Source organism: Tauraco erythrolophus, chromosome 2 (assembly GCF_009769465.1).
Source record: "Tauraco erythrolophus isolate bTauEry1 chromosome 2, bTauEry1.pri, whole genome shotgun sequence".
Classification (NCBI taxonomy): domain Eukaryota; kingdom Metazoa; phylum Chordata; class Aves; order Musophagiformes; family Musophagidae; genus Tauraco; species Tauraco erythrolophus.
In genome coordinates, this window is record NC_141466.1 from 69,448,636 (window position 1) to 69,471,299 (window position 22,664).

Here is a 22,664-nt window from a genome sequence, read left to right on the forward strand (position 1 = left end):
CAGGCAATAAATTAAAAATAAAATTAAAATAAATAAATTTTATTGGGTGGATGATCTACTTGGGGATATGGTTTAATGGGGATTAGGGATGGTTGGACTCGATGATCTCTAAGGTCTTTTCCAACCTAGAAATCTATGAATCTATGAAATAAAAAATAGTTCTCAGGCAGCAAACAGGTTTGCATTAGAGCCTCACAAACAGATGTTTTTCACGTTTACCACTTTCAGATCTCTTTTTTTACAGCAAGTCTTTGAACCAAGTCCAAGATACTGGTAGGAAATTAGAGGTAGGTCCTTTCTTTCATTTTTGAGTGACAGGCTGGGGAACGGATCTGCTTGTGTAGGGGATGTCCCTACAAAGCGAATGAAAAATCTCATGTTGCACCTAGGCGGAGGTGAAGGATGGTTTGGATCGGTGCCGCTTTCAGGGCAGAAAAATCAAATCCCTCCAGAAATGCTGGGAGATAGTGACAGAGAGGGGAAGATGGCAGTGGGGTCACGTCAAAGGGGATGCACCAAACTGCTGTCATGCTTTCAGCATCCAACACCATAAACGCTGAGTGGTACCCAGGGCTCAAGTAGCGAGGGCTTTTTCCACTCTGAAGGTTTTTATACATGCTGAAGACACAAGACAAAGGAGTTTGTGGGGGCTCTGCTTTGTAGTTGTGGCATTCAGAAAAGTCAGATTTATAATAAAAATATTATCTTTGTTAGGGATTACCAAACCCTGTAGCCCAGTGCGGAGCTGCAGCAGATTCTATTGGGTTGTGATTTTGGACACCCCTAGCAATCTCCGTCTCAATGGACAGAAAAAAAAGCTCAGAGGCAAGGTCTTTAAAGTCGTTAGGTGTTTCCCTTTATTGATCTTGGTAGGGTGGAACTGGAGACAAGTGAAATTCATTGATATGCCCTCAGCTCCACAGAACATCCGTGCAAGAGCTGGTGTAGGACCTGGCTATCTATTGGGGCAGCCCTCTGCCTTCTCCTCTGTATCATCTGCTCTTCAACAGAAGAAGGGAAATTGTTGCTGCTCCAGACGTGAGAGCTGTTGGCTTCGACCTGATGTAGTATCTGTGTACGCTCCCGCTCACAGTAAAACTCTCATTAACATAAATAGGAGCAGGAACAAGACCGCGACATGACTAATTCTCCACCCCCAGACTGTCTGTGTGTATATTATCAACTCCTCGTTCAGCTCATGTGCCTGCACACAATCGTGAGATAAATCTTGCTCTCTGTTGGTGTTTATTTTAAATCGAATCTTCTTGCTGAAAAGGTTCGAGAGGCGTAATTATGGTCTGGATTTCAGAGTTACAAACGTCTTTGTGGGCTCAAATAGCAGGAAAAAGAATGGCTGAGTAACTCATATTGCTGTGGTTCAGTGCACTCAGCTAGAAAGCTGCATACGTCCTGGCTGGTCTTTCTGGGCATGTTACCAAGCAGGCAAAAAAGTATTTTGGTTTGTGTTTGCCGTGTAGACGAGAGAGCTCTGATCTATTCCTAGCTCAGCCATAGATGAGCATACAACCTTGAGAAAGTCTCTTATCTGATCCCACCAGCAAATGAACGCAGAAGGTGCCTGAGCTTAACTCTTACGGAGTTGTTCGAGTCCTCCATTCCTCCAGATCCCATGGTTTGGTTATACTGGCTTCGGGCACAGCCTCTCTGAGTCCACATGAGGTGGCAGGAGGAGAAGCTGGGAGAAAGCTTCTGGCATCATCTGTACTAGTCCTCCATTAGGGTGTTTTCAAGGGGATATCTGGGACCATTCGCAGCGGGCAGACTGCACGTGGCCAGTGATGGAAACCACAAGTCCAAGTCTCCCTGAGCGCAGGCATCTGAACCCAAACCTTGCCAGCTTCCCAGTTACTCCCACGCTTGGCCAGGGGCTGTGCTCCTGCCCTGAGCCTGCTCGGCAGGAGGGAGCTCAATCTTACGGCTGCAAATTGGCATCTTTAACAAACCTAGACCTAAACACAAATCTGTAAAACTGGGTAAATAAATAAATATTCTAAAAAGTTACTATTCCCAGCTCTCCTTTTGGCTCAAACTCTTGGGAAGAGTTTGAGTTGTATTACTTGACCTGGTCTTGTTTTTGCCCAAGTGGAAAGATGTAGATTTACAGCCAGGAAATCAGCAAAACAGCATGCATGGACACCCCCAGCAACAGCCATTACTATCTCTAGAGAACCTCAGGTTGTGTGGTACAGGTTCAGAGGAGTCTGTGAATGTCTCCTGACTTCCTTGGCAACCCTTTCCTGGCGCCTTGAGTTAAGAATGGAGGTGTAGGTAACCAGAGCTTCTCTAAAAGCCAGAGCCTGTCTGTTCCTGCCCCAAAAGAAGTCAGATAGCTGAGATGAGGTAACACTCCCTAGGAGCATCTTGGCACCGTGATTCTCCTGAAGCCCTCACTCCCTCCACTGCAGCAGGAGCCGTCTCTCCCTTCTTGCTCACTTTTGCTTCTCAAACTGGAAACCAAACATCTGCTTTTCTTCCAGGTGTACATCCAGGGCCAGCGTGGTGCATGAGCAGGAGCCACTGCCACCACAGCTGTCCTCCAAGGGGCTGCATCTGGCACACTACAGGAGATGGTCCAGCTCTGAGGGTTTTCCTTCCCTGTTCCTGGTCTTTTGCAGCACCCTTCTATGCTGTTTGACTCCCAGAGAGGATGTCTCTACCCAAAATCCAAATAGAAGAGGCGCTGGACAACACGGATGCTGGCTCTGGAGGTGCTGCTCCTCCTGATGACCACCTGAGGAGCCTCAAGGCGCTGACAGAGAAGCTGAGACTGGAGACCAGGCGTCCATCCTACTTGGAATGGAAGGCGAAGCTGGAGGAGCAGACATGGAAGAGCCCCCAGCCGGCAGGAGAGGAGGAAGAGGAGGCAAACAAGGCCAAAAAGGCTACAGGGGAGACTGTCCCCTTGAGGAAGGTGCAGCTGCATCTCAATGGAAGCCCTGCCCAGGACAAGATGACTCTTACCTCAGGGAGAATAGGTGGCTTTGAGAGCATAGACGAAGCTTTGACATGGCTCAGGAAGGAACTGGTAAGTGGTTTCCTGTCCTTGTTAGATAAAACACTTTTTCGAGAAGGGAAAAAAAATACATGAGGAAACAAGTGACTCCTTGTTCTTACCTACCTTCAGCCCTAAATGAAAAGGCAACAGTCAATCATTGTGTTTTCTGCAGCTGGCAGGAGCAAAGGGAGCCCAAGGAATGGGAAAGGTGAATGCCAGAGCATCCATAACCTCAGAGAAAGAGCTAGGTCTACCTCAGCATCCCCTCTGAGATCCAACAGGCTGGGGACATAGAGTAACTTGCACTGGTTAGGACTTTTTAGCAGTTCACCCTCTCCCTTGATTCTTTCATTACATCTCAACACTCAGAGAAATACAACAGGTATAAATACACCACAAATACGTGGGCACTGCTGGTACTATAGCCCTTCTCTGATGGGCATCATGAAGGGACACTTCATCAGGGCTGTAGGAAGAAAGCATGACTAGATCCATCCCCTGGATCTGCCCTCTCAGCTTGTGGCTGTTGATGATTTAGGAACTCCCTCTGTAGGAGGTTGTATGCAGACCACTGTGTTTAACAGTCAGCTATCTAACCTCCAAGTGTTTGCGTAATTCTCTGGTTTTTAACTCATAACTCTCTATAAGGTCTTGTGGTAACCTATTCCCTCAAGACATTTCTACATGATGAGACCAAGTGCTTCCTTTTGTTTCAAACTGTTGTGGAAATCCCTTGTTCTGACCCTGTAATATCTAATGAATAGTATTCCTTTTTCTGCTGTATACATGATGCCAGAACTTTATCTCAGATGCTTCCTCATCCAGCTCTTTCAGGTTCATCATCTGTTGGCTCCTGCTTCATTAGAAGCTGGTCCACGTTTCTGTCATCCTCCCAGCCCAACCTTGGGCCCTATCTTACACTTATGTTTGTTTCTGGTAGTTATGAACTGGTAGTTCCACAGAGAGGAAGAGAAGACAAAAATGCTACACCTGTGCTAGGAAAACACACAGAGCCAGGGCATGGGCATTGGAAGCTCATCTTTTGTATGTTGTGTTGCTATTATCGTCTTTGGCACAAATTTGGTCTGGGTGAACTAGTGCTGACCCAAACAGCTCCCAACCCAGCTGAGGAGTCAGCACGGCCTGAGGATAATTCCCAGGAGGAAGTGTGGATGCAGCACATCTTTTCTGAAGGCCACAGGAGGTCAATAGGATGGACACAACAGGATCAGGGCAGCTATTTTCAGGGCTGGAGAATAGACCCTGGTGCTGTTCTCAAGTGTAGGAGCAAGCAGACACCAAGACCACACTTCCAGTGATCTTTCTCTTCTCCTCTGTGGAATGAAAAATCTTTGCTATTTGGCCCACATGACTGGAAACAACTCATGTCACATGGCTTTGTTTCTGTTGCCTAATTGGAAGTTTGCTGGTGAGTCCCACTGGCATTTGCAACTGCATTGACAGCAGCAACAGTTGTAACAGGGTCTCAGGGGGCTGGGACAGAACTTGCAGTTCAGATGCACTTGTGAAAATGTTCCTGTGCAAAAGGTTTGCTTTTCATAAACACTGAGAGTCTTTGAGGAAAACTTCTCATGCAAAACGATGAATAATAGTTTTCAAAAATTCTCTGCAACTTTCGCTTCAGATAGTATTTATTTGTCAACTTTTTGTTACTCTTGCTTCATTCACCCAGCTGGATTGATCTCTAGAGAAGCTATTTACAGAGGTGGTTCCTGATGTCACAGTTTTTGATGGTTGAGGCATTTCTCGGGACCATGACTTTCACAAGGCAAGTGCAGTGCTGTCAGGAATCCAGGACTATTACATTCTGAGCTGATCTCCTAAAATCACCCAGCACTCTGGAGAATCTCAGCTTCTGATCTGAGACCTGAATCTGGCTTTGTGCTTTCATCTGTGACGCAATCTAAAATTCACAATGCACTTGATGTAAAACCCAAATCTCAAGATGCCCAAAGACAGTAAAAAGCAGATTTTCCTCTCAGAGCCCCACATTTAAAATATTTGGTTTGTTCTTTCGGTTTCTGCCCATGATGGAAGTATAAATTTTCTCAGAGTCCAGTTCTACCCTTTAGACCGGGGTGTGGTATATAAATCACCATCTGAGGAAAATCAAATGTTTAAATTAAAGAAGAAAAAGGGCAAAGCAAACCCTAATTTTTCCTCACTTTCCATTTTCCTGCCTTTTAGTTATACCAGTCTTTGCTGGATCTGGACGTGACTCATGTAATTTAGAACCATTTCCCCAAAAGACAGCATGTATTTGACTGACCACACAGCTAAATAGCGATGTTGGAGGCACTATTGTTGGGTAAGAGCTGCCAGCAAACAGTGAGAACACAGTGAGGCCATCGCATCACAGGATGCTGGAATGAAAAGATGCATTTCGCATTACATCTCAAGGGTGAAACCCAGATTCTTTTCAAATAAAGGAACAAGCTTCCACGTATCCCAACACAGCCAGGATTTTTCCTTGTTTATCACCATATTGTGACAGTAAAGCAATCAGGAAGGCTTCATAGCAGGATACGGTGATGTCTTAAGTTTACATATTTATTTGAGGCAGGAGCAAAGGCCAGAAAAGGCAGCAGGCAAGACATGAGCACCCCACACTTTGGGTAAGGTCACCCTAATCAGGCAATCAATCTTTCTGGCCTAATTTAACGTAGGAGACTCATAGACCTGGGAACATCATGCAACCCAGCCTCGCCCAGGCAAGTGCGAGTATCCCAGGAAGCTTTCTGAAGATCATTCAAAAACGATCCAGTATTTGTAATGGGGTGAAATCTGCCTCCACAACGCTGTCTCCGCTGCAGCGTGGATTCTCACCCACTCTACACAGTCCTTCATGAGAAGTCAATTTAGGATATGTAGGCTTCATCTATCCAATGAAAGGGCAAAACCTGGTGTATGTGGATGCTTCTATCCATGCAAGAAGTACACCAGCCTGTGTCTTCAGTGAATGAAATGCAACCACGCAGGGCATGCAGCCCCACCATCCACACCGTGCAACCCTCATCACAGCTACCAGCGTGTTCAACCTGAGTTATTTCAATAGCATGGCCCCAGCATGGTTTTGGCTTGTACCAGCTAGCACCCTGCCAAACAGTTAGAGCTTCAGGAGTTTGCGCATGCTGGGGACTGTTTCTAACAGGCAATTTGCATGGGACTACCCAATTTTGGAATTAACTCTATCCCAGCCAAAACCAGCAGAGGCCACAAAGTGAATTCAGTAGCATGTGTATGCCCAAACTTCCCCTTGGCCACGGTGCTACAGAATGGGCCATGGAATGCGTTAGTTGCTTGGTCACGTGGTAGCCCAGGAGTGCCCAGCTTTAAAATTCAATTTACCTTTTAAATCTGAAGCATTATTCCCAGTCAACACAAAAGGGGTCATCCAAAGCTGCAAGGAATCTGCCTCCGTGTCTCCAGAGTCAGCTCTGGTTCAGCTTCAGCCAGGTTCAGGTTCCTCACGTTCAGAAGTGATGTGAAGGGCAAACCCAAAGTCTTCCTGTGCATCTGCTGTTCTTGGTCTTTCACCCCACATGACCTGGCCCAGGACCTGATTCTTCACATCAAGTCCTGGCCCTGGTTTATAGGACTGACATATGCCCACTGAGCTCCAGCCAGCCTTGTCAGCTGGGACCTGCTGAGAATCTGGCCCGAAGACACTGATTTATTCAGACATGCAAACTCCTGCTCTTGTTTTTGCACTGAGAGGTTCTGTGTAGGTATACGAGCAAATTGCAGCACTCAGCATGTGCTGAACTGCCCCGGGGCTTCAGCACATCTCTCCCCAACTCCTCCTGCCTCTTCTTTGTCCTCATGTTTGCCTTGCGCTGTCAAGTGTGGCTGTTCTTCATCAATGTTGAAAGTAAAGCCATCCCCAGCCAGGGTATATGGTAACAGACCCAAGGCTCAGAGTGGTCAGACTGTATTTTCTTCTTTATTTATGAAATTTGTCAGAACAAATGCTTACATGTTCTAAAATTGGGCTCTCAAAGTCCCCCTTCTCCTAAATGTAGTTAAAGAACAAAATTCTGCTATGAACTGGGAGGTCTTAGGACAGTCCTGACTTTGTCCCAGTAGGAAAATACATTTTCCATCTCAAATTCACTGATGTTTGGCACCGGAATCTGAGATGTGTGAGCCAGAATGTAGGAAAAGACTCTTGAAAAGGGACACAAATGTCAGATGCTGTCTCCTGGGAAATCGTAAAACACCTATGTCCTGTTGGTTGGACATTTATTATTAAATACTAACCATTATTATCTCCATTTGGAATACTGATATTGGCTGAACAAGTACTTACGTGAATTTAAACAACAACATGGCACCAAAACAGTGTTGACACAAGTCTCATTGTGGATTGCCCTGTGCCTGCTGGGAGGTGGAGAGAAGGAGAAGGAGCCTAGAGCATGGACCTGATGATGGAGACTGGCCTGTGTTGGGAGTCCTCTCCTATGCAGCAGGTCCAGGAAGGGATTTGTCTGTATTTGTGTGTAAAGCAATGAAAGGACATGGACACAGGCACCAGAGTAGGGTCATCATTGGATGAGGCTTTGAGCAACCTGGTCTAGTGGAAGGTGTCCCTTCCCATGGCAGGGCGGTTGCAACTAGATGATCTTTGAGGTCCCTTCCAACCCACACCATTCTATGATTCTATGATTCTATCTCTACTGTTCTGCTACAATCAGGGCACAGTTTAGGAGTTATCACAGAACAGGACCATCCCCAAGGGGCAGCTTGGGTGCAGCTAGTCTATTTTGGAGAGAGAGACAGTTTCACGAGGTGGATATGGATTCATGCGAGTAGCAGAGATATAACTGCAGAAACATCTGACAAAAGACATGCTCTCCTCCTGCATAAGCCCATGTGTAAGCCCGCTGAGATGTCCCTCAGTTCACCTCACTCAGATGTTAAGCTGCCAGGCTTTTCCTCTGGCAATGGGCTTTCTTCTAGGCACATCATTCCCAATCCTGGAAGTATTTTAGCATCCCCTAATTTAACAAAAAAAAAGGAGACTTTTACCTCCCTCAGGAAAGGTAATATGAAGATTAATTCTGAGGGAGTTGACACAGACTAAACTCAACACTGAAGAAGGATGAGATTTGAAACCCAAGTCAGGCTCTGCAGGTGTCATCTGGTGTCACCAGATGCAGGTGTCATGGTAGTTTTTGGTGGTGTGGAACTCCTAGGCACTGCAGAAGGAGATTAGATACCTCATTTGGGGCTGTGTGGTTGCACCACAAGGGCGTGAGCCTCTAAAATTAGGCACAATAGGGTGACACCTGAGCACCTTTGAAGATGAAGCCTCAAACCAAAACATAGATTTAAGTAAATTCTCTGAAGCGTTTGGCAAGGGTCTAACTACTGACCTGTACTTTTCCATGCTTGAATCCAAGTGGCTGCACTGAGTTAGGAAAGCATCAGTTTAGATTTAAGTTGATCTTTTGGAAATAAAAAGGACTAGCCCCATGGGAGCAGCCACTACTCCACAGACCATCATCTTGAGCTTCATGGACCACAGACTTGGGATGCTGTCCATGGGACACTTCACTTTTGGGAAGAGGTCCCAAGGAGCTCCACATCTCCTCATCATGAGGTGCTCTCTGCTGATACATCTGCCTGTAGCAAAGCAGGGAGATGGACCACTGGCAATGGGATGGATTGAATGTTTCTAGTACTTGGAGAAGCCTCTGGGAAAGGGAAGGAGAATGAGGATTTCTGGGTTCTGACCCAAATTCTGCTAATATTCCAGGTGGTTTTGAACAAATCAGGGTTTAATGGGACAAGCCCATGGAGGGAGGACAGGGTGTTTGCATCTCAAGCCAAGCCCTGATGATGGGTAGGAAGAGTGAGAGAGGCTATGTCCTGCAGAGCAGCCCACCCATCCTGCCCACAGTGGAGACTTCCATGCTCCGTGACCTGCTCAGTTGTCACCCCATGGACCTATACCCATGGGACCTATTACCATGCAAGGGGCTCTGAAGCCTTCAGGAAGCCAAGGCATGCTCCCAAGAGGAGCAAAGGGTGACAGCCCTCATGCTTTTTGCCATCTCCTTATTGTGCACGTCATCCTTTAGTCAACCATTGCCAGGCTTTGCTCCTCACCTATCTGCTTTTCTTTCCTGGGGGGCAGAAGTGGGCTTTATGCCCCTGGGAAAGCCTTGGCTGATAGTGTGCATTTGACAGACCATCCATGCTTCCCCATTCAGCTCCAGAGAACAGCCAGAAAGGGCGGTGTCCAAGACGGTGTCACAGCCTAGGTGATCAGTGCAGATGGGTGGTAGGTTTGCCTCATGCCATGTTGCCCCCACCCTACAGGTAGGCCAGCAGGCCATGTGGCTGGCTCGATCAGCAGGTCTGATGGGTGAAAGAAGGGTGACTGGAGATGGAGCACCTAAAAGACATGCCCTGATGGGGGTTGTCTTCCAGCTTGCGTGAAATCAAGACAGCTTCCTCAATAAAAAGGGAAAGCAAGAACTGGTCAAAACGTGGAAAGCTGGCTCACAAGGGAAAAATAGCAATCTCCATCTCACATCCCTCTCCGCAATGGCCTCGTGATTCAGTTTTAAACCCTTTTTAGCAGTGGTGGTTTTTTTAATCCCACATTCTTCAAAACATACAATGAAAGCGTTTGTTGACATTTCTTATGTAGCTTGATAAATGGACAAGAAAGAACGACCAAGGGTCAGTTCAATAACATCTGTGATCGCCTTCCTGATAAAATGTCACGGCATTTGTTGTGAAACGGAAAAATATTGGCAAAAACGATTTTTTCTTCGTTGCAACTCACATGGGAGAAGAAAAACTTACCAAGTGGTATTGCTCTGCTGGAGGCATAAGCTATGAGATTAGCAAGGAAAGTGTTTTTTTTGAAGAAGGTAAATGGCCACAACCTTGCCAAAAATTCAAGAGAGATTTCCCAACAGAGAGAGAGGTTGATTCACTCGGAGATTGGTAGAACGATGAGTTAATCCTCTCCAGGCAACTGAGCTGGAGCCCAATTGCTGGCTAAGAACACCAGACAAGGTCCTCCAGGATGCCCCCACAGTGCAGGATTGAGAAAAACCTTGCTTGGCTCAGATTAACTTTCATTATACTTGTGTCAGCTCTCAGCATAGGCTTTGAGCATGTCGTTGCAAAGGGCTTCCCAACAGCTGGAGCAGAGCCAGGCTTCCCTCCAAGCCCTTCAGCCTCCTAAGGTGGCTGCTTCACCTTGCTGTGAGACTAGCAATGCTGCAAGAGGTGAGATCCCAACATCTTTGGAGGCATTACCTGGAGGAGAAGGGATTATGCTATAAGGTAAAGCAATCCCAAGGTTGAAAGCCTTGTTGCAGTCACCCATGCATCAGGCATCGGAGAGGTCTCATGTAGAAATACTAAGGCCATCTGTGGAGCCTCTCGAGGGGTATTTTCGCTTCTCTTTTCCCTTCTGCAGCTTCATGGAAGAGCCACTAGACCAGGAATAAATTCATCACCTATGTCTAGAGCTACATCTGTACTTGTGAACTAAAGAGCTCATTTTCAGACCTGGAGGCAAACTGGTATGGTCTCACCACATCCATGCTGTTAAAATGGGGGCTATATCCCAAATTCCTGCTGAGGATGAATCCCTCTGTGTTAACTCCTGAAGAGTACCTGTGGAGAATTGCTTGGGACTATGAGAGCTGGCCTCATCTCCAAGGATGCCAGAACCCTGCTTGCAATTGAGTGGAGAGGAAGACTTCATTGTGATGTGCTATTTAATGTATTACTGTGGAGGTAGACTGGGTCTGTTCTTGATCTTCTTATTCAAACCACAGGTAGCCAAGAAACCAGTGATATTCTTTTGAGGAGAAAGGTGAAGGATGGATTTAAGGTCGGGGCATCCCCACGGTGCAGCTGGAGATGAGCTCAGAGCATCTTCTCATGCACTCAGAAGTCGGTGAGGACAGAACTTACCCAGGGATCCACTAGGAGGAAAAAATAAACAAAAAACAAACAAAACAAAATCAGGAGCTTTGGTGCCAAGAGGCTCCTTCCAGTGCCGGTTCGTGTCCTGTGATGGAGGCAACTCCAGGGAAAGAGGCAGGACATCGCATCGGGGCAAGTGTAGGACTGTTTTCCAGCCAGTTTTGCTCCCTCCTTGTCTCCAGTAGTTACAGAGAGATTTGAGCCACAAGATTTACTAAGAGCTGGTTGGCTTCTTTCCCACCACTCTCTTTTCTTTGTGGCTTGTGGTTTGTTGCTTTACTGTGAGGAGGGTTGTGGGGTGAGACGTGGGGATTGTCTTCTTGGTGTCTGCTGTTCTAGCTCTGCCTGCTTCTGTACCCCAGACAAAGGCTGATTCTTGCACTAAGTGTTCACCTACTTCCTTCACCACCCCCAATATCCTGTGGCAATAAATTTTCTGCTTAATTATATGTTGGAATTAAAAGAAAAAAAAAGCACTCTCTTCTTTTATCACTTCTGAATCTTCCACCTTCCAAAGTTAGGCACCAGGGGAGGAAAAAACCCTCTCAAACACTTAGCTCATCAGCCTGCAGGATACTTGTTCTCTCTCCTGTGAGAAACCATGGAGGTCCCATCCCAAGAGCCACTTCAAATCAGTGAGATAAGCCACGGGGGATCTGGGCCGCATTCCCTGCTGTTGTGAACCAGCTCTGATTTACGCAGGCTGGAAACCCAGGCTGAGTATTTGGGGATGGGTTCTCTGGAGTCTTTTTAATAGCTCCTTTCCACCTCTAATTGCTACGTCTCACTGCAGTTGCTCCGTTATGAGCAAAACTGATTCAGGCTTTGCTTAAGGTTGAGATGGAGGTTCTGAAGCCTGCACTGATGGATAGCCAAGTCAATAGCCTTGGCATGGTTGGCTTTAATTCCACTTTCCCAGTGCTCCTGAAAATCTGAGCAAGCACAGGATTCCTGAATGCTAAAAATTCACCATCCTGAGCTGGTATTCTAGTGGGATGCATCGCTGGCTTGGAAGACCCCTGCCTCCCTCCCGGTTCTTTGCAATGGCGTAGCATCTCTAGATGAGTTACGTTTCCGATGACTTGTTGTAGCCTCTAGCAGGGAGCAGCGTGATGAGCAAATTTGCTGTGCCCTTGCCAATACCCTCTTCCCTCCCTGCCCTCCATCTTGTGTTTCAGGCAGAAATGCGTTTGCAGGACCAGCAGCTGGCAAGGCAGCTCATGCGTCTTCGCAGTGACATCAACAAGCTGAAGATTGAGCAGACCTGCCACCTGCACCAGCGCATGCTCAACGATGCCACGTACGAGTTGGAGGAGAGGGATGAGCTCTCTGACCTCTTCTGCGACTTCCCCCTCGTGAGCTCCTTCAGCCTCTCCACGCCACTCAAGCTCATTGGGGTCACCAAGATGAACATTAACTCCCGCCGGTTCTCGTTGTGTTGAAAGGGGGAAGAAGAGGGAAGGATGGGGGAGAAAGAAAGAGAGGACTGGGCAGCGCCAGGGCTCTCTCCATCTGATGGTTGGGCGAAAAGAGGCCAAAGAGGGGCAGAGGGAACAGGAGCAAACAGGGAACCCACAACTGGTCTTGGTGGTAGGACTGAGTGGCAGAGCTGGGCACTGAGAGAGCCTGGAGATGCTCATTGAGAAGACAGGACCTGCACAGAGGAAGCATGGAGAACATCTGAACCCAACACGTGCACTTAGCCTGCTCCTTTGCCAAGTTCCTTCTTGTTCTCTTCCCCTCTCCAGTGACTAAGAGGATACAGCTCCAGTGTGGTTGATTGTACTGAAAAATCAAAGGAGAAGGTCAAAGATCAGCCACAAAGCAAAGCAAAATCCCTTTTCCCTTCCTCTTTACCTCCTCCCAGGCTAGAGCCGTCCCTTCAGAGCCACTCTTCTCCCTGGATGTCTCCTTGGACATCAATCCTCAGTCTTTTCTGGCCCAAGCACAGGGTCCATGGGGCTATTTCAGGTGGGAAGCTGATTTCCAGTGGAAAGGAGCCCTCCCAGCAGGTGAGAGACAGTGGGTTAAATGATATGTAACCCCAAGAAGTGGTAAGAAGATGTGTTTGTTGACTCGCTCCATTGAGTCCAGGGTACTCTAGATTAATTTTGCCTGTGGTATAGATTATGGACAGATCATGGACATATTTATATAGACACTCCAGCTGGACAGAAGTTGCCTGTGTGCCCTAGAAGTTATACCCAGAGCAATATATTTTCCTGATCTTGTTGTCAGCAGTGATCACAAGATACTGCGTGGTTTCCCCCTGCAAGCAATAAGGTAAAGCAGGTAACTTACACCCAAGACATCTCATATCAGAGAAATCACTCCACGCTGACATTCCCCCAACAGCAGCACCAGCAAATCCTGGATCCTCTGTAGCAACACACATCCATCAGAGAAAGGAATTTCAAGAGGAGAAAAGGGACTTTTGTGAAATGAACTTAAAGTGTGACCATAAAATTAAATGGAGAAATATTGCTGCGATGAGTTTTGGACCTGCAGCAAACACATGGGATTCCCTCCTACTTGACAGTACGTGAGATGGATGCTATATTTTCTTGCCTTTCAGTGCACATAGCTGCACGCCTGCCTGCACGTGGCATGGAGGGCAGAGACACCCATGGTTTAGCCCAGCAAGGGCAGGGACTCAAAAGGTCTAGCCATGGCAATCTTGGGACATCTGGCACCCAAGACAGTCTGTCTCAAGGGAGCGTGGATGCCTCTGGTCTCTCCCTCCTGTGCCGACACCTCTCCCAATCGTGTCAGAGCGGTGCAAACTCTCAACCCATCACCCCAGCCCAGCTCTGCTCTCCGCCACGCGCCCGAACAGAGAGCTCTGTGGCTGAGTGAGTGTGACTGTCTGCGCAACACCAGCCCAAGGCCTGGGGACAAGCAGGAGATGCAAGCCAGCGCTGAGCTGAAAGTTGCGTGGCCGTGTTGATGTGCCTGTACCTGACTGTGTCTGTAAGCTCTGTGTGTGCGTAAGTTGTTGTGTGTGCGCACTTGGGACCACTGGATGCCTCTCTCGGGAGGCTGAGTGGTGGACCCACGTCTTTGTTCCCAAATGTGGTGTGAACCAGAAGCCGATGACACTCTACCATGCCTGGGAAGATGCAATGAGGCTTCAAGACTTGGGGTTTCCACAGAGAGATTAGGTTGATGCAGAGAAGACAAATAACTCATCCGACTTCACAGGTCTCCATGGGAGGAACAAATTAAGACCATGAAGGGGTTCATGTCCATATGGGGCTGGGGACTGGCAGGGGACTCTAGAGCTGAGTTCAAATCCTCTAACTCCCATAACATGTAACCCCTTGGTGATGCCTCCCCCTCCACTTCAAAGCTCACTGAGTATCATTTCTTTCTGCTAAGGAAGGAGATATTTTGGGCACTGGCACGCTGTCTATACCAGCAAGTTAATCAGTGCCATGCCTGGGTGCTAGATCTTGTGCTGCCCAGGAGGTGAAGGTTAATAGAGTTGTGGTCAGACTGCCAGTTGGCCTCTGGACAAGACAACGGGCCATGATGCCATTTAGTTTACTAGTAGAGAAATAGCCTTATTTCCCCATGGACTTCTTGAAAAAGAAAAAAAAAATCATTAAAATTCTTCCTTGTTTACTTTTTTAGTAAAAAACCACAACGATTCATGTCTCACATGTTGATTTGCAGAGGCATTTTCTATCAAAAGATAGCAATGATGGCTTTTCAGTGAAAATAATGCCTTGGAAGAGGGAGACTGGTTCTCTCCAGGATCAGCTAGAGTTGACTACAGGGTGGGCCTACCTTTGGCCTCTTGTTTGATAGGTGAATGCAGGAGGTTAGTACAAGCACAGTCTTAGGAGGTCATTATATGTGCCATTAGAAATAGCAGACATCTGGGTTCCAGACATGTATTTTCTGCATTAAGTGGAATGGGGTATGGTTATAACTGCCAGCTGTTCATCAAAATGCACAATTTTTTAATTATAAAATTATGTCTGTATTGATTTCTGTCTCTGGTCTCTCACTGTGTTCAATGGCTCCAGCTCTGCCTGGGGAGCGGTCAGGGAAGCATGAGTTTGAGGTGTTCAAGGTTTTACAGGTGTGCAATGTTTCCTGTCAGGTTTCTCTATCCATATACATCGCTGGGACATCCTTATGGCTCCATCAGCCATAGCTCTGTCTTGCAATCTGGAGGAGATGGGAAGAAATTAAGATGGGAGCACTTATTACGTATTTAGACAAAAATGTATGGGAAAGAAAGTAAAAAAAAAAAAAAAATCAACACTCTATTAAGTTAGGTGCTGTTTTATTAGTCAGTCACTTAGTCAAAAGTGAGTCCAGGCACTTAAAAATATATCATGATAGGGAAGAAAAATAAATAGAAGTGTGCCTGATATTTGCTGAACTTTGTTTTAAAAAAAAAAAAAAAGTCATCTAAAGGTTGGGTGGACCTTCAGAAACATGATTTCAGGTCACTACTCCCACCACAAAATTCCCAGAAAGGAGCCTCTAGGTCTCAGCTGTCTGCAATAAGATAAGTTGCATCCTAAAGTGCCGGTTCCTTTCCTTGTACAAGTAGACTACAGCCAAGTCCCCTTTCCTGGATGACCTACTATGCCTGCAGAGAAAGGCTAGTGGCAACCAAGGATAACATCTCAGAGGTCCAGCCTGAAAATACCCTTTAATACAACCACATGCATGGACCGCCGAATCAAGGCTGTGGTATCCCCATTTTGAGCACCAGTTGCATCTATTTGAAGCAGGGCTCTGCTGGACATTGATTCAAGGGTTGTCTGCAACCACCCAGCAGTGAGAGACATGTTCCTTACTGAAATTAAAGAGCAAGTTTGAGACTAGTCCATGTGAATAATTAACTGTATTTTTAATTTAGATGGCCAGACTGGAAGACCATAGACTTTTCCAGGCTAACTGGAAGAATACATTTCAGATTACTTTTTCTTGCTCCAAAAGCTCACATGTATGCAAATTTGTATAAGAGAAATCAGTCCAGTATTTTAATTGCTTACATTTTGCTTTTGTTTAAAACAGTTCTAAAAATCTTCCTTTAAAACTGAAACCACTAACACCTCATTTTCATCAAAACATTGTTTTGTAACGAACAGTCAAAATATTTTCCCTGAAATAGCCTTAATGAAACTTTTCCACTTTCTCTTTTTCAGTGGATAACAGCCAGTCATCCAGCTAGACCCAACCCCTGACGTTTTAGTCAACCCAAAGCTCTGTATATTTTTCAGCAGGAAGAAATCAGTTAAAAATGAATTGGCCCAGCTCGATTTCTGACTTCTTTTGGGTCAATTAAGAGGAAGCACAAAGCAATTTTACACATTTTAACTTATGGTCCACTGGCTGGTCTCCCTGGCACAGTTTGCCATGATGCACTAATGGACAAGACCTTGCTCCTCTGTCACAGCCCCAGTGCAGAAACGATGAAAAGGGTTATTGTTCCTGAGAGAGTGTCTCATTTCTCACTCTTTTTGGCACTGTGAAATGCTATTGTATAACCAGTGAGTGATTTGTATTTTCACATCTCCCACAATTGCCTCCATAGCACCCTCAATGCAATTCAATAGAGATATTATCACCAATAGGTCCCACTTACACCAGGAAAGACAGGGAATTACATGTTTAAGAACTTAAAGACTGAATTTTCAGATTGCTTCTGCTACATGGTATTTCAGCTATCACAGTCTAACCTCTTTTTATATATATATATATATATATACAGAAAAAAACAAACTAGTTGGCGTATTCCCAGCACCTTGTTTTTTTTTTTTTTTTCAGACTAAAGCTGTCTGCTAAGTGGGTTTGATTTTAGATCAAAGAAGACAGAAGTGGGAAGGGGGAAAAAAACCAAAAGGATTGCAAGGAGAAGGTGGCAGGCTACACACTGAAACCAGAACCAGACTTGCCTTCCTCGCTGCACGTTTTATGACCAAGTGCCGCGTCTGAGGCAATACGCACAAGGGAGCAAGGCATCCCAAAACTTCATGGAGAAATCACTCCTTGGGTGTTGCTCATTGCCCAGCTGGGGTCCAGAGGAGCCGTGCAGTCCATCCAAGGAGGAGCGGGACCAAAAGATGTGCAAACCGCTCCCAGAAATCCTCGCTGGTCTCTGTGCTAGCTGGGAAATCTGGAAAGTCGAATAACACTGGCATCTCCCTCCTCAATCAGAGGACACCCCTGAGTCTTGGGTGACCATACTGGTGTGAACCTGGGCCTCAAGCTGCAATGGTTAAATGTGGATTTTAAAGCAAATGATGAGCCAATTTGGGGCAAACTCTTTATTTCAGGCTTTCATCCCTCATCCTTTCCATGTATTTTATCAAGAAGGACCAAGACTCCAGCTCCGTGCACCCTCCATTCAGAGCAGCCGAGACCTGGATTTGCCCCATCCATTCGCAAAAGGAGGATGGTGCCGAGTCCCTGTGATCTGAGCCTTGGGGCAGTCAATTTGTCCAAGCCGCCGCTGCCTTCAGCATCGTAACGTGCTGCAAAAGACCCTGAGTCAGCCACCGCAAGAGGTCTGCAATAGCCCAGCCCTGGGATGTTGGTGGAAGATGCCCAGTGCTTCACCACTGCCCCTTCCCCAACACTCCCTCTCCCTGGTGACTGTCTCAGCATGCCCACCCGCCTGCCTCTTGGAGGAGGGGAAAGAGGAGAAGGGTTATTACACAATGTTTTTGTTCCACTGACAATTTCCCTTTGCCAGTTGGAACAGGCTGCTCATAAATTGCAGCTTTCTGGAGGGGTTTCAAGAGCTCCACATTCTTAGATCATTGTCTCTCCTCACCAGGAACAATGAGGGTAGGAAGGAGCTGTTCCAAAAATGCCATGTGCTATGAGGGGATTTCTTTAGGACAGGGATTGCTCATGGAGGGAGAGGAAGTTTTCCCCAATTGCTTTAGCTTGCAGACTGGGTAGCTAAGGAGGCAACTCAACAGGAAGCAGGAACACTGCAAGCAGTGCTCAGAGGAGATTTGCAAAGGTTAGCTCCTTCCTACCACCCCAGGTAGGAATTCTCATTTGGAGGGGAGCACCAAGAGCTACATCTTCACCAGCAACCAGGACTCCTTCTCTGACCTGAGGCCAAGTGGTCAATCTGGACCACTTCATTAACAACAAAACAGGGCAGCCATAGCCAAACTACATCTTAAGAATGGTCCCTGACCCATGCAAGCTCCCAAATTTTGCCTAGGGATTATTGACTCATGTCTAAACCATGCCAAGGGTTGTGATGATTATGGAACAGCTGAACTCCAGAGCCTGGAAATGCTCCTCAGCCATTTGGTTTGCTAGCACGAACATAGCCCCAGCACAAAAATCAGCAAAGTCCTGAAGAAGTTGTTTTTCCCTACTTGGGTCCCTTCTAAGCCCACCCAGCATAGACAGAGGACCCCAGTCCTCTCAGATCCCCATGGGGACGTTTGGCCAGCTCGTTAAGAAAGGTGTCTATAAAATCTTAATTATCTTTGTTAGCTGCTATTCTGCTCTGAGCAGTGGTCCCAGGGATGCCAGGATGTTCTCTAAATATCTTGGTAACAAGATGCAATCAGAAAGAAAAAAAAAAAGGAAAAAAAAAAAGAAATTCTATATTAGATGATTCCTTGGCTGTAGGAGAGGACAGAGGAGGAAGGATGCTCCGGGGGCCTGATGAGAAGGAGCAGCAGACTCCAGCAACTCTCTGAAGGATGACGCGCTGTAGTGTTCCTGGAAATCCCTCCTGCAGGCAAAAACTAACCACCAAAAGCAAATGGAAGATGTCCCACCATGTGCCCTGGGTGGGATCAGCCAAGATGCCACACAACATGGCTGAGCCCCTGCCTTGGATAAAGAGGAAAGCTTCAAGCAAGGGTCTGGCTATACAAAGGCAGCTGCACTGCCTCGGAAAAAACTCTTTTTCGGATTTTTCACCACTTTCTTACTCATCATTTTCTCCATTCTCTTATCCTGAGGGAGGAAGGCTCCCCTGAAGTGAGCCTTGTTTGAGAGTCACCAGGCCAGAAAGCACCTGTGATGGTTCAATGGTCAGGGCAGTCCCTACAAGAAAGCTGGAGAGGGACCTTTTACAAGGGTGCATAGTGATAGGACAAGGGGCAATGGCTTTAAGCTGAAAGAGGGGAGATCTTGATTAGATCTAAGAAAGAAATTTTTTACATTGAGGGTGGTGAGGCACTGGACCAGGTTGCCCAGAGGAGCTGTGGCTGCCCCATCCCTGGAAGTGTTCAAGGTCTGGTTGGATGAGGCTTTGAGCAACCTGGTGTAGTGGAGTGAAGGTCTCTTCCAACTCAAATCATTCTGTGATTTCTCTCTCCATTTCTGTGCCTTCACCAGTGACTGTTTAATGTAAAATATACTGAAAGACCAGGAGCCAACTAGCTGGGTGTCGTGGGTTAGGCCAATCCGGCAACTAAATCCCACGCAGCTTTCCCACTCCAGTAAAATGGAGAGGAGAAAAATGTAATAAAAGAGCTGAGGATCGAGACAGGAACAGAGCAGCACCCACCAACCACGGTCCCGGGCAAAAGAGGCTGTTTTCTTAAAGCAAAACTATTTATTAACAGCTACCTACAAAGAGAAAAGCAAACAAAAACGGTTACTTGAGAGGATAACAAGAAAACAAGGCCAAATCTTAAAAATAACACCACTCCCCCCCCTTTGCCTCTTCTTCCCGGCTCTACCTCCTCACCCAGCGGCGCAGGGGGGCAGGGAATGGGGGAGTGCGGGTCAGTTCATTCCATGTTGTTACTGCCGCTTCCCTTAAAGGAGAAGGAGTCCTTACACCATTGTCCCTTGCTCCAGTGGATCCCCTACTCACGGCGAAAGCATGAATCCTGCCCGCTGAGGGGCAAATCCTTACCCCATCGGATTTGCCCAAGTGCGGGCTTTACCAGTCCTGGACCTTTAAGGAGCCGTAGCCACTCGCTCTGGTGTGGGTCATCAACAAACTTTAAATGCGCTCCGGCGTGGGTCGTCATATCGACCTTAAATGCGTCTCCATACAGACTTAGATGCGTAAATGTGCCTCAACCTGTGCCCAGGATTCACAACAGTCTCAGGCTCAGGCATCTCCTTTAACAAAGCACCTCCCCATCGGCGGGGGTCATCCCACGGACTCTAGATGCGTACCGTGCTCAGGCTCTGGCATCTCTTCTCGACGTGGATCCTCCACGGGCTGCGAGTGGGTCTCTGCTTGCTCCACCGAGGACTGTTTGCAAAGGGGCTGCTGGCAAGGGGGACTCAGCCGCGGCACACGTTGTTCCGTCCCATCTTCACTGACCTCTTATCTGTGTGGCCGTTTCTCTTAGATTTCAGTCCTTTCTGGGTGAACTCGGCCCGGTGGGCACCCCGGGAGCGGAGCTCTCCCCGAGTTCCCCAAGCGGCTCCGTGGGGCCATCCTCGACGGGGCAGGCACCGGCCTGGCCCGGGCTGCCGGCCCGGCCTGCCGGCCCGGCCGGGCGCCGGGAGCGGGGGCCGTGCCCCCCCTCCATTCTCCTTGCTCCTGGGCACAGGCACACCTTTCCGGTTCCTTTGTCCCGACGTAAATAGGGCAATTCGCAGAGGCGTCGATTGGCTCAAGCCCCGAGGGGGACGGGAGTCCGGTCTGATGGGCAGCTTCTGCCACCCGGACCTCCCCGCCCACTTCAAACCATAACACTGGGCTTGCTCAGCTTGAACCAGCCACAGCAAGCTCAAGTTCCTGCAGGGTCTTTTTGCCTTCCTCTTGGATGTCCAGCTATTGCTTTAGGGTGAGCAAGGGCAGGGACTGATCTGGGTGCATGCCATGTTTCACAGTGCAAGGTGAAATTTGTCCCATAATTTGTGGCTTCTTCCCTATTTCAGGGTTCTGGTAAAGAAGGAAAAGATTTAATACCAGGACTTCAGTACTAAGGGGTTTCTTCATACCCTCAAAATGCAAGCCTGCTTCCTGGCCCCAATATAAAGTCATTTGCCAGCAAAGAAGAAAAGCAAATTCCTTTGTACGCTCTCTCAAACCCTGAAGTCCCATATCTGTTTCTGCAGAGCAGCTTCTACACCAGTACAATGATGTCCCATAGCTTGGGGTCCCTGAGTTCCTGTCTTCTTGCTCTTCGTATTTCCAGAAATGAATTCTTGGTGCGTGTACTCCATGATCTTTCCAGGGCCCAAGATGAGGGTGATCTTTATAGCTCTTCACATCCTCCTTTTTCCCTTTCTTAGGGCGTATATAACATTTAGAGACACCTGATGGGTGGACAAAGGCCAAACACCTTGTTTTTCCATCAATGACAGGCAGCAGCCTCACAATCACATCAGAGAGCTCTATCAGAGCACTTGAATGAATCTCATCGAGTCCCACGGGTGTACATACGTTCAGTTTCACTAAAAAGTCCCTAACCTGCTTCTTCCCCCACTGCTGACTCTTTTTTTCCTTCCCAAAAGGTGTTTGTTATGTGCAGAGGCTTGGAGCAAGTCTGACCTAAAAAAATGAAGGCAAAAAAGGCATTCGACCTTTTCTATAATCATCCGTCATCACTGGGCTATTCGCTCTTCCAACAATCAACCCACGCTTTCCCTGAAATATGCTGTTAAAATACTTGCAACCCCCCTTTTTGCTACTTTTAGCATCCCTGGCCAGTCTCTGCTCCAGCTGGTCTTTAGCCCTTCTGCTTTTATCCCTAAGTACCCAAGCAACACATTTTCACTCTTCTTTCATCTTCTCTCCTTATTTCCATTTCTTGTATGCTCCCTTTTAGCAGCTCAGTTTGCTAAGCAGCGTCTTAATTAGCCAAGCAGGCTTTGTGCTGAAATTCCTGATTTTCATGTGCAACGGCAGGGTTTGTTCCCAAGCTTTGAATAAGTTTTCTTTAAAAAAAAAATCAGCCAGCTGTCTTGACACCTTCTCCCCTCATAACAACCTCCCAGATCCCCAGATAAGCTGAAGTCAACTCTCCGAAGGTCCCCAATCTACAGCTTGCCTTCTCAAGTCTCTCCCCAGATGTAAGCCCACTCCTCTCAAAGCTACAAAAGACCAAGCTGTCACCTGTGACCACAGTTGTCCTCTGCTCCTCCACATTTACGAGCAGCAGGTCAAGCGCATTGATGGACATGGACAGGAATTGATTGAGGACAGCCAATGAGCTTAAAAGTTAGGAGGAGGAAGGCAAGGTTGTTAGGTAAAGGCAGACAACAGACCCTCATGGTGAAAGTTTTTCTTTTCTAGAAAAATGGGTTAGAAATAGGGCCAGTCCTGCTCTCACTGGAACTGGTCTGGATCCCTTCCATGTGCCCATGTGCCAACCTACCCATCTGCTAACCACCCTCCACATGTTTTTCCTTCTTTCTTGTATGATGACCCAAGCGTGGCAGGGCAGGATTGACTTTATGCCTCGGGTTTTCTGCATGGATTAGCCATATTAGTTAAAACCTGGATGTTCATCACTCCAGCTCCCCATATGGCTGCACAACTGCGTGTGCCAATGCAAAGGAGAGGAGTAGGAAGGAGGTGACAGGGACAGGAGCCCTCGACTCCTCAGCACCAGCTTGTGTTCCTAGTGGAGCTATGCTTTGTGTCTATCTAGCAAAGAAAACACAGCCAAGGGCGAGCCCCACAACCAGCCCCATGCTCACTGGCATGTACCAGCAGCACTTTCCCAAACCACACCTGGGAACTGATGGTAGCATG

At 47.3% G+C, this 22,664-nt stretch overlaps 1 protein-coding gene across 1 annotated transcript; it reads left to right on the forward strand.

The window, feature by feature from the left end:
* The first annotated feature begins 2,668 nt into the window (after positions 1–2,668).
* Positions 2,669–12,435, forward strand: FAM167A (family with sequence similarity 167 member A). Its single transcript, XM_009992107.2, has 2 exons — positions 2,669–3,046; positions 12,172–12,435. Exons 1-2 carry the CDS (start codon positions 2,669–2,671, stop codon positions 12,433–12,435), a joined length of 642 nt encoding a protein of 213 aa, XP_009990409.1.
* Positions 12,436–22,664: the final 10,229 nt, after the last annotated feature.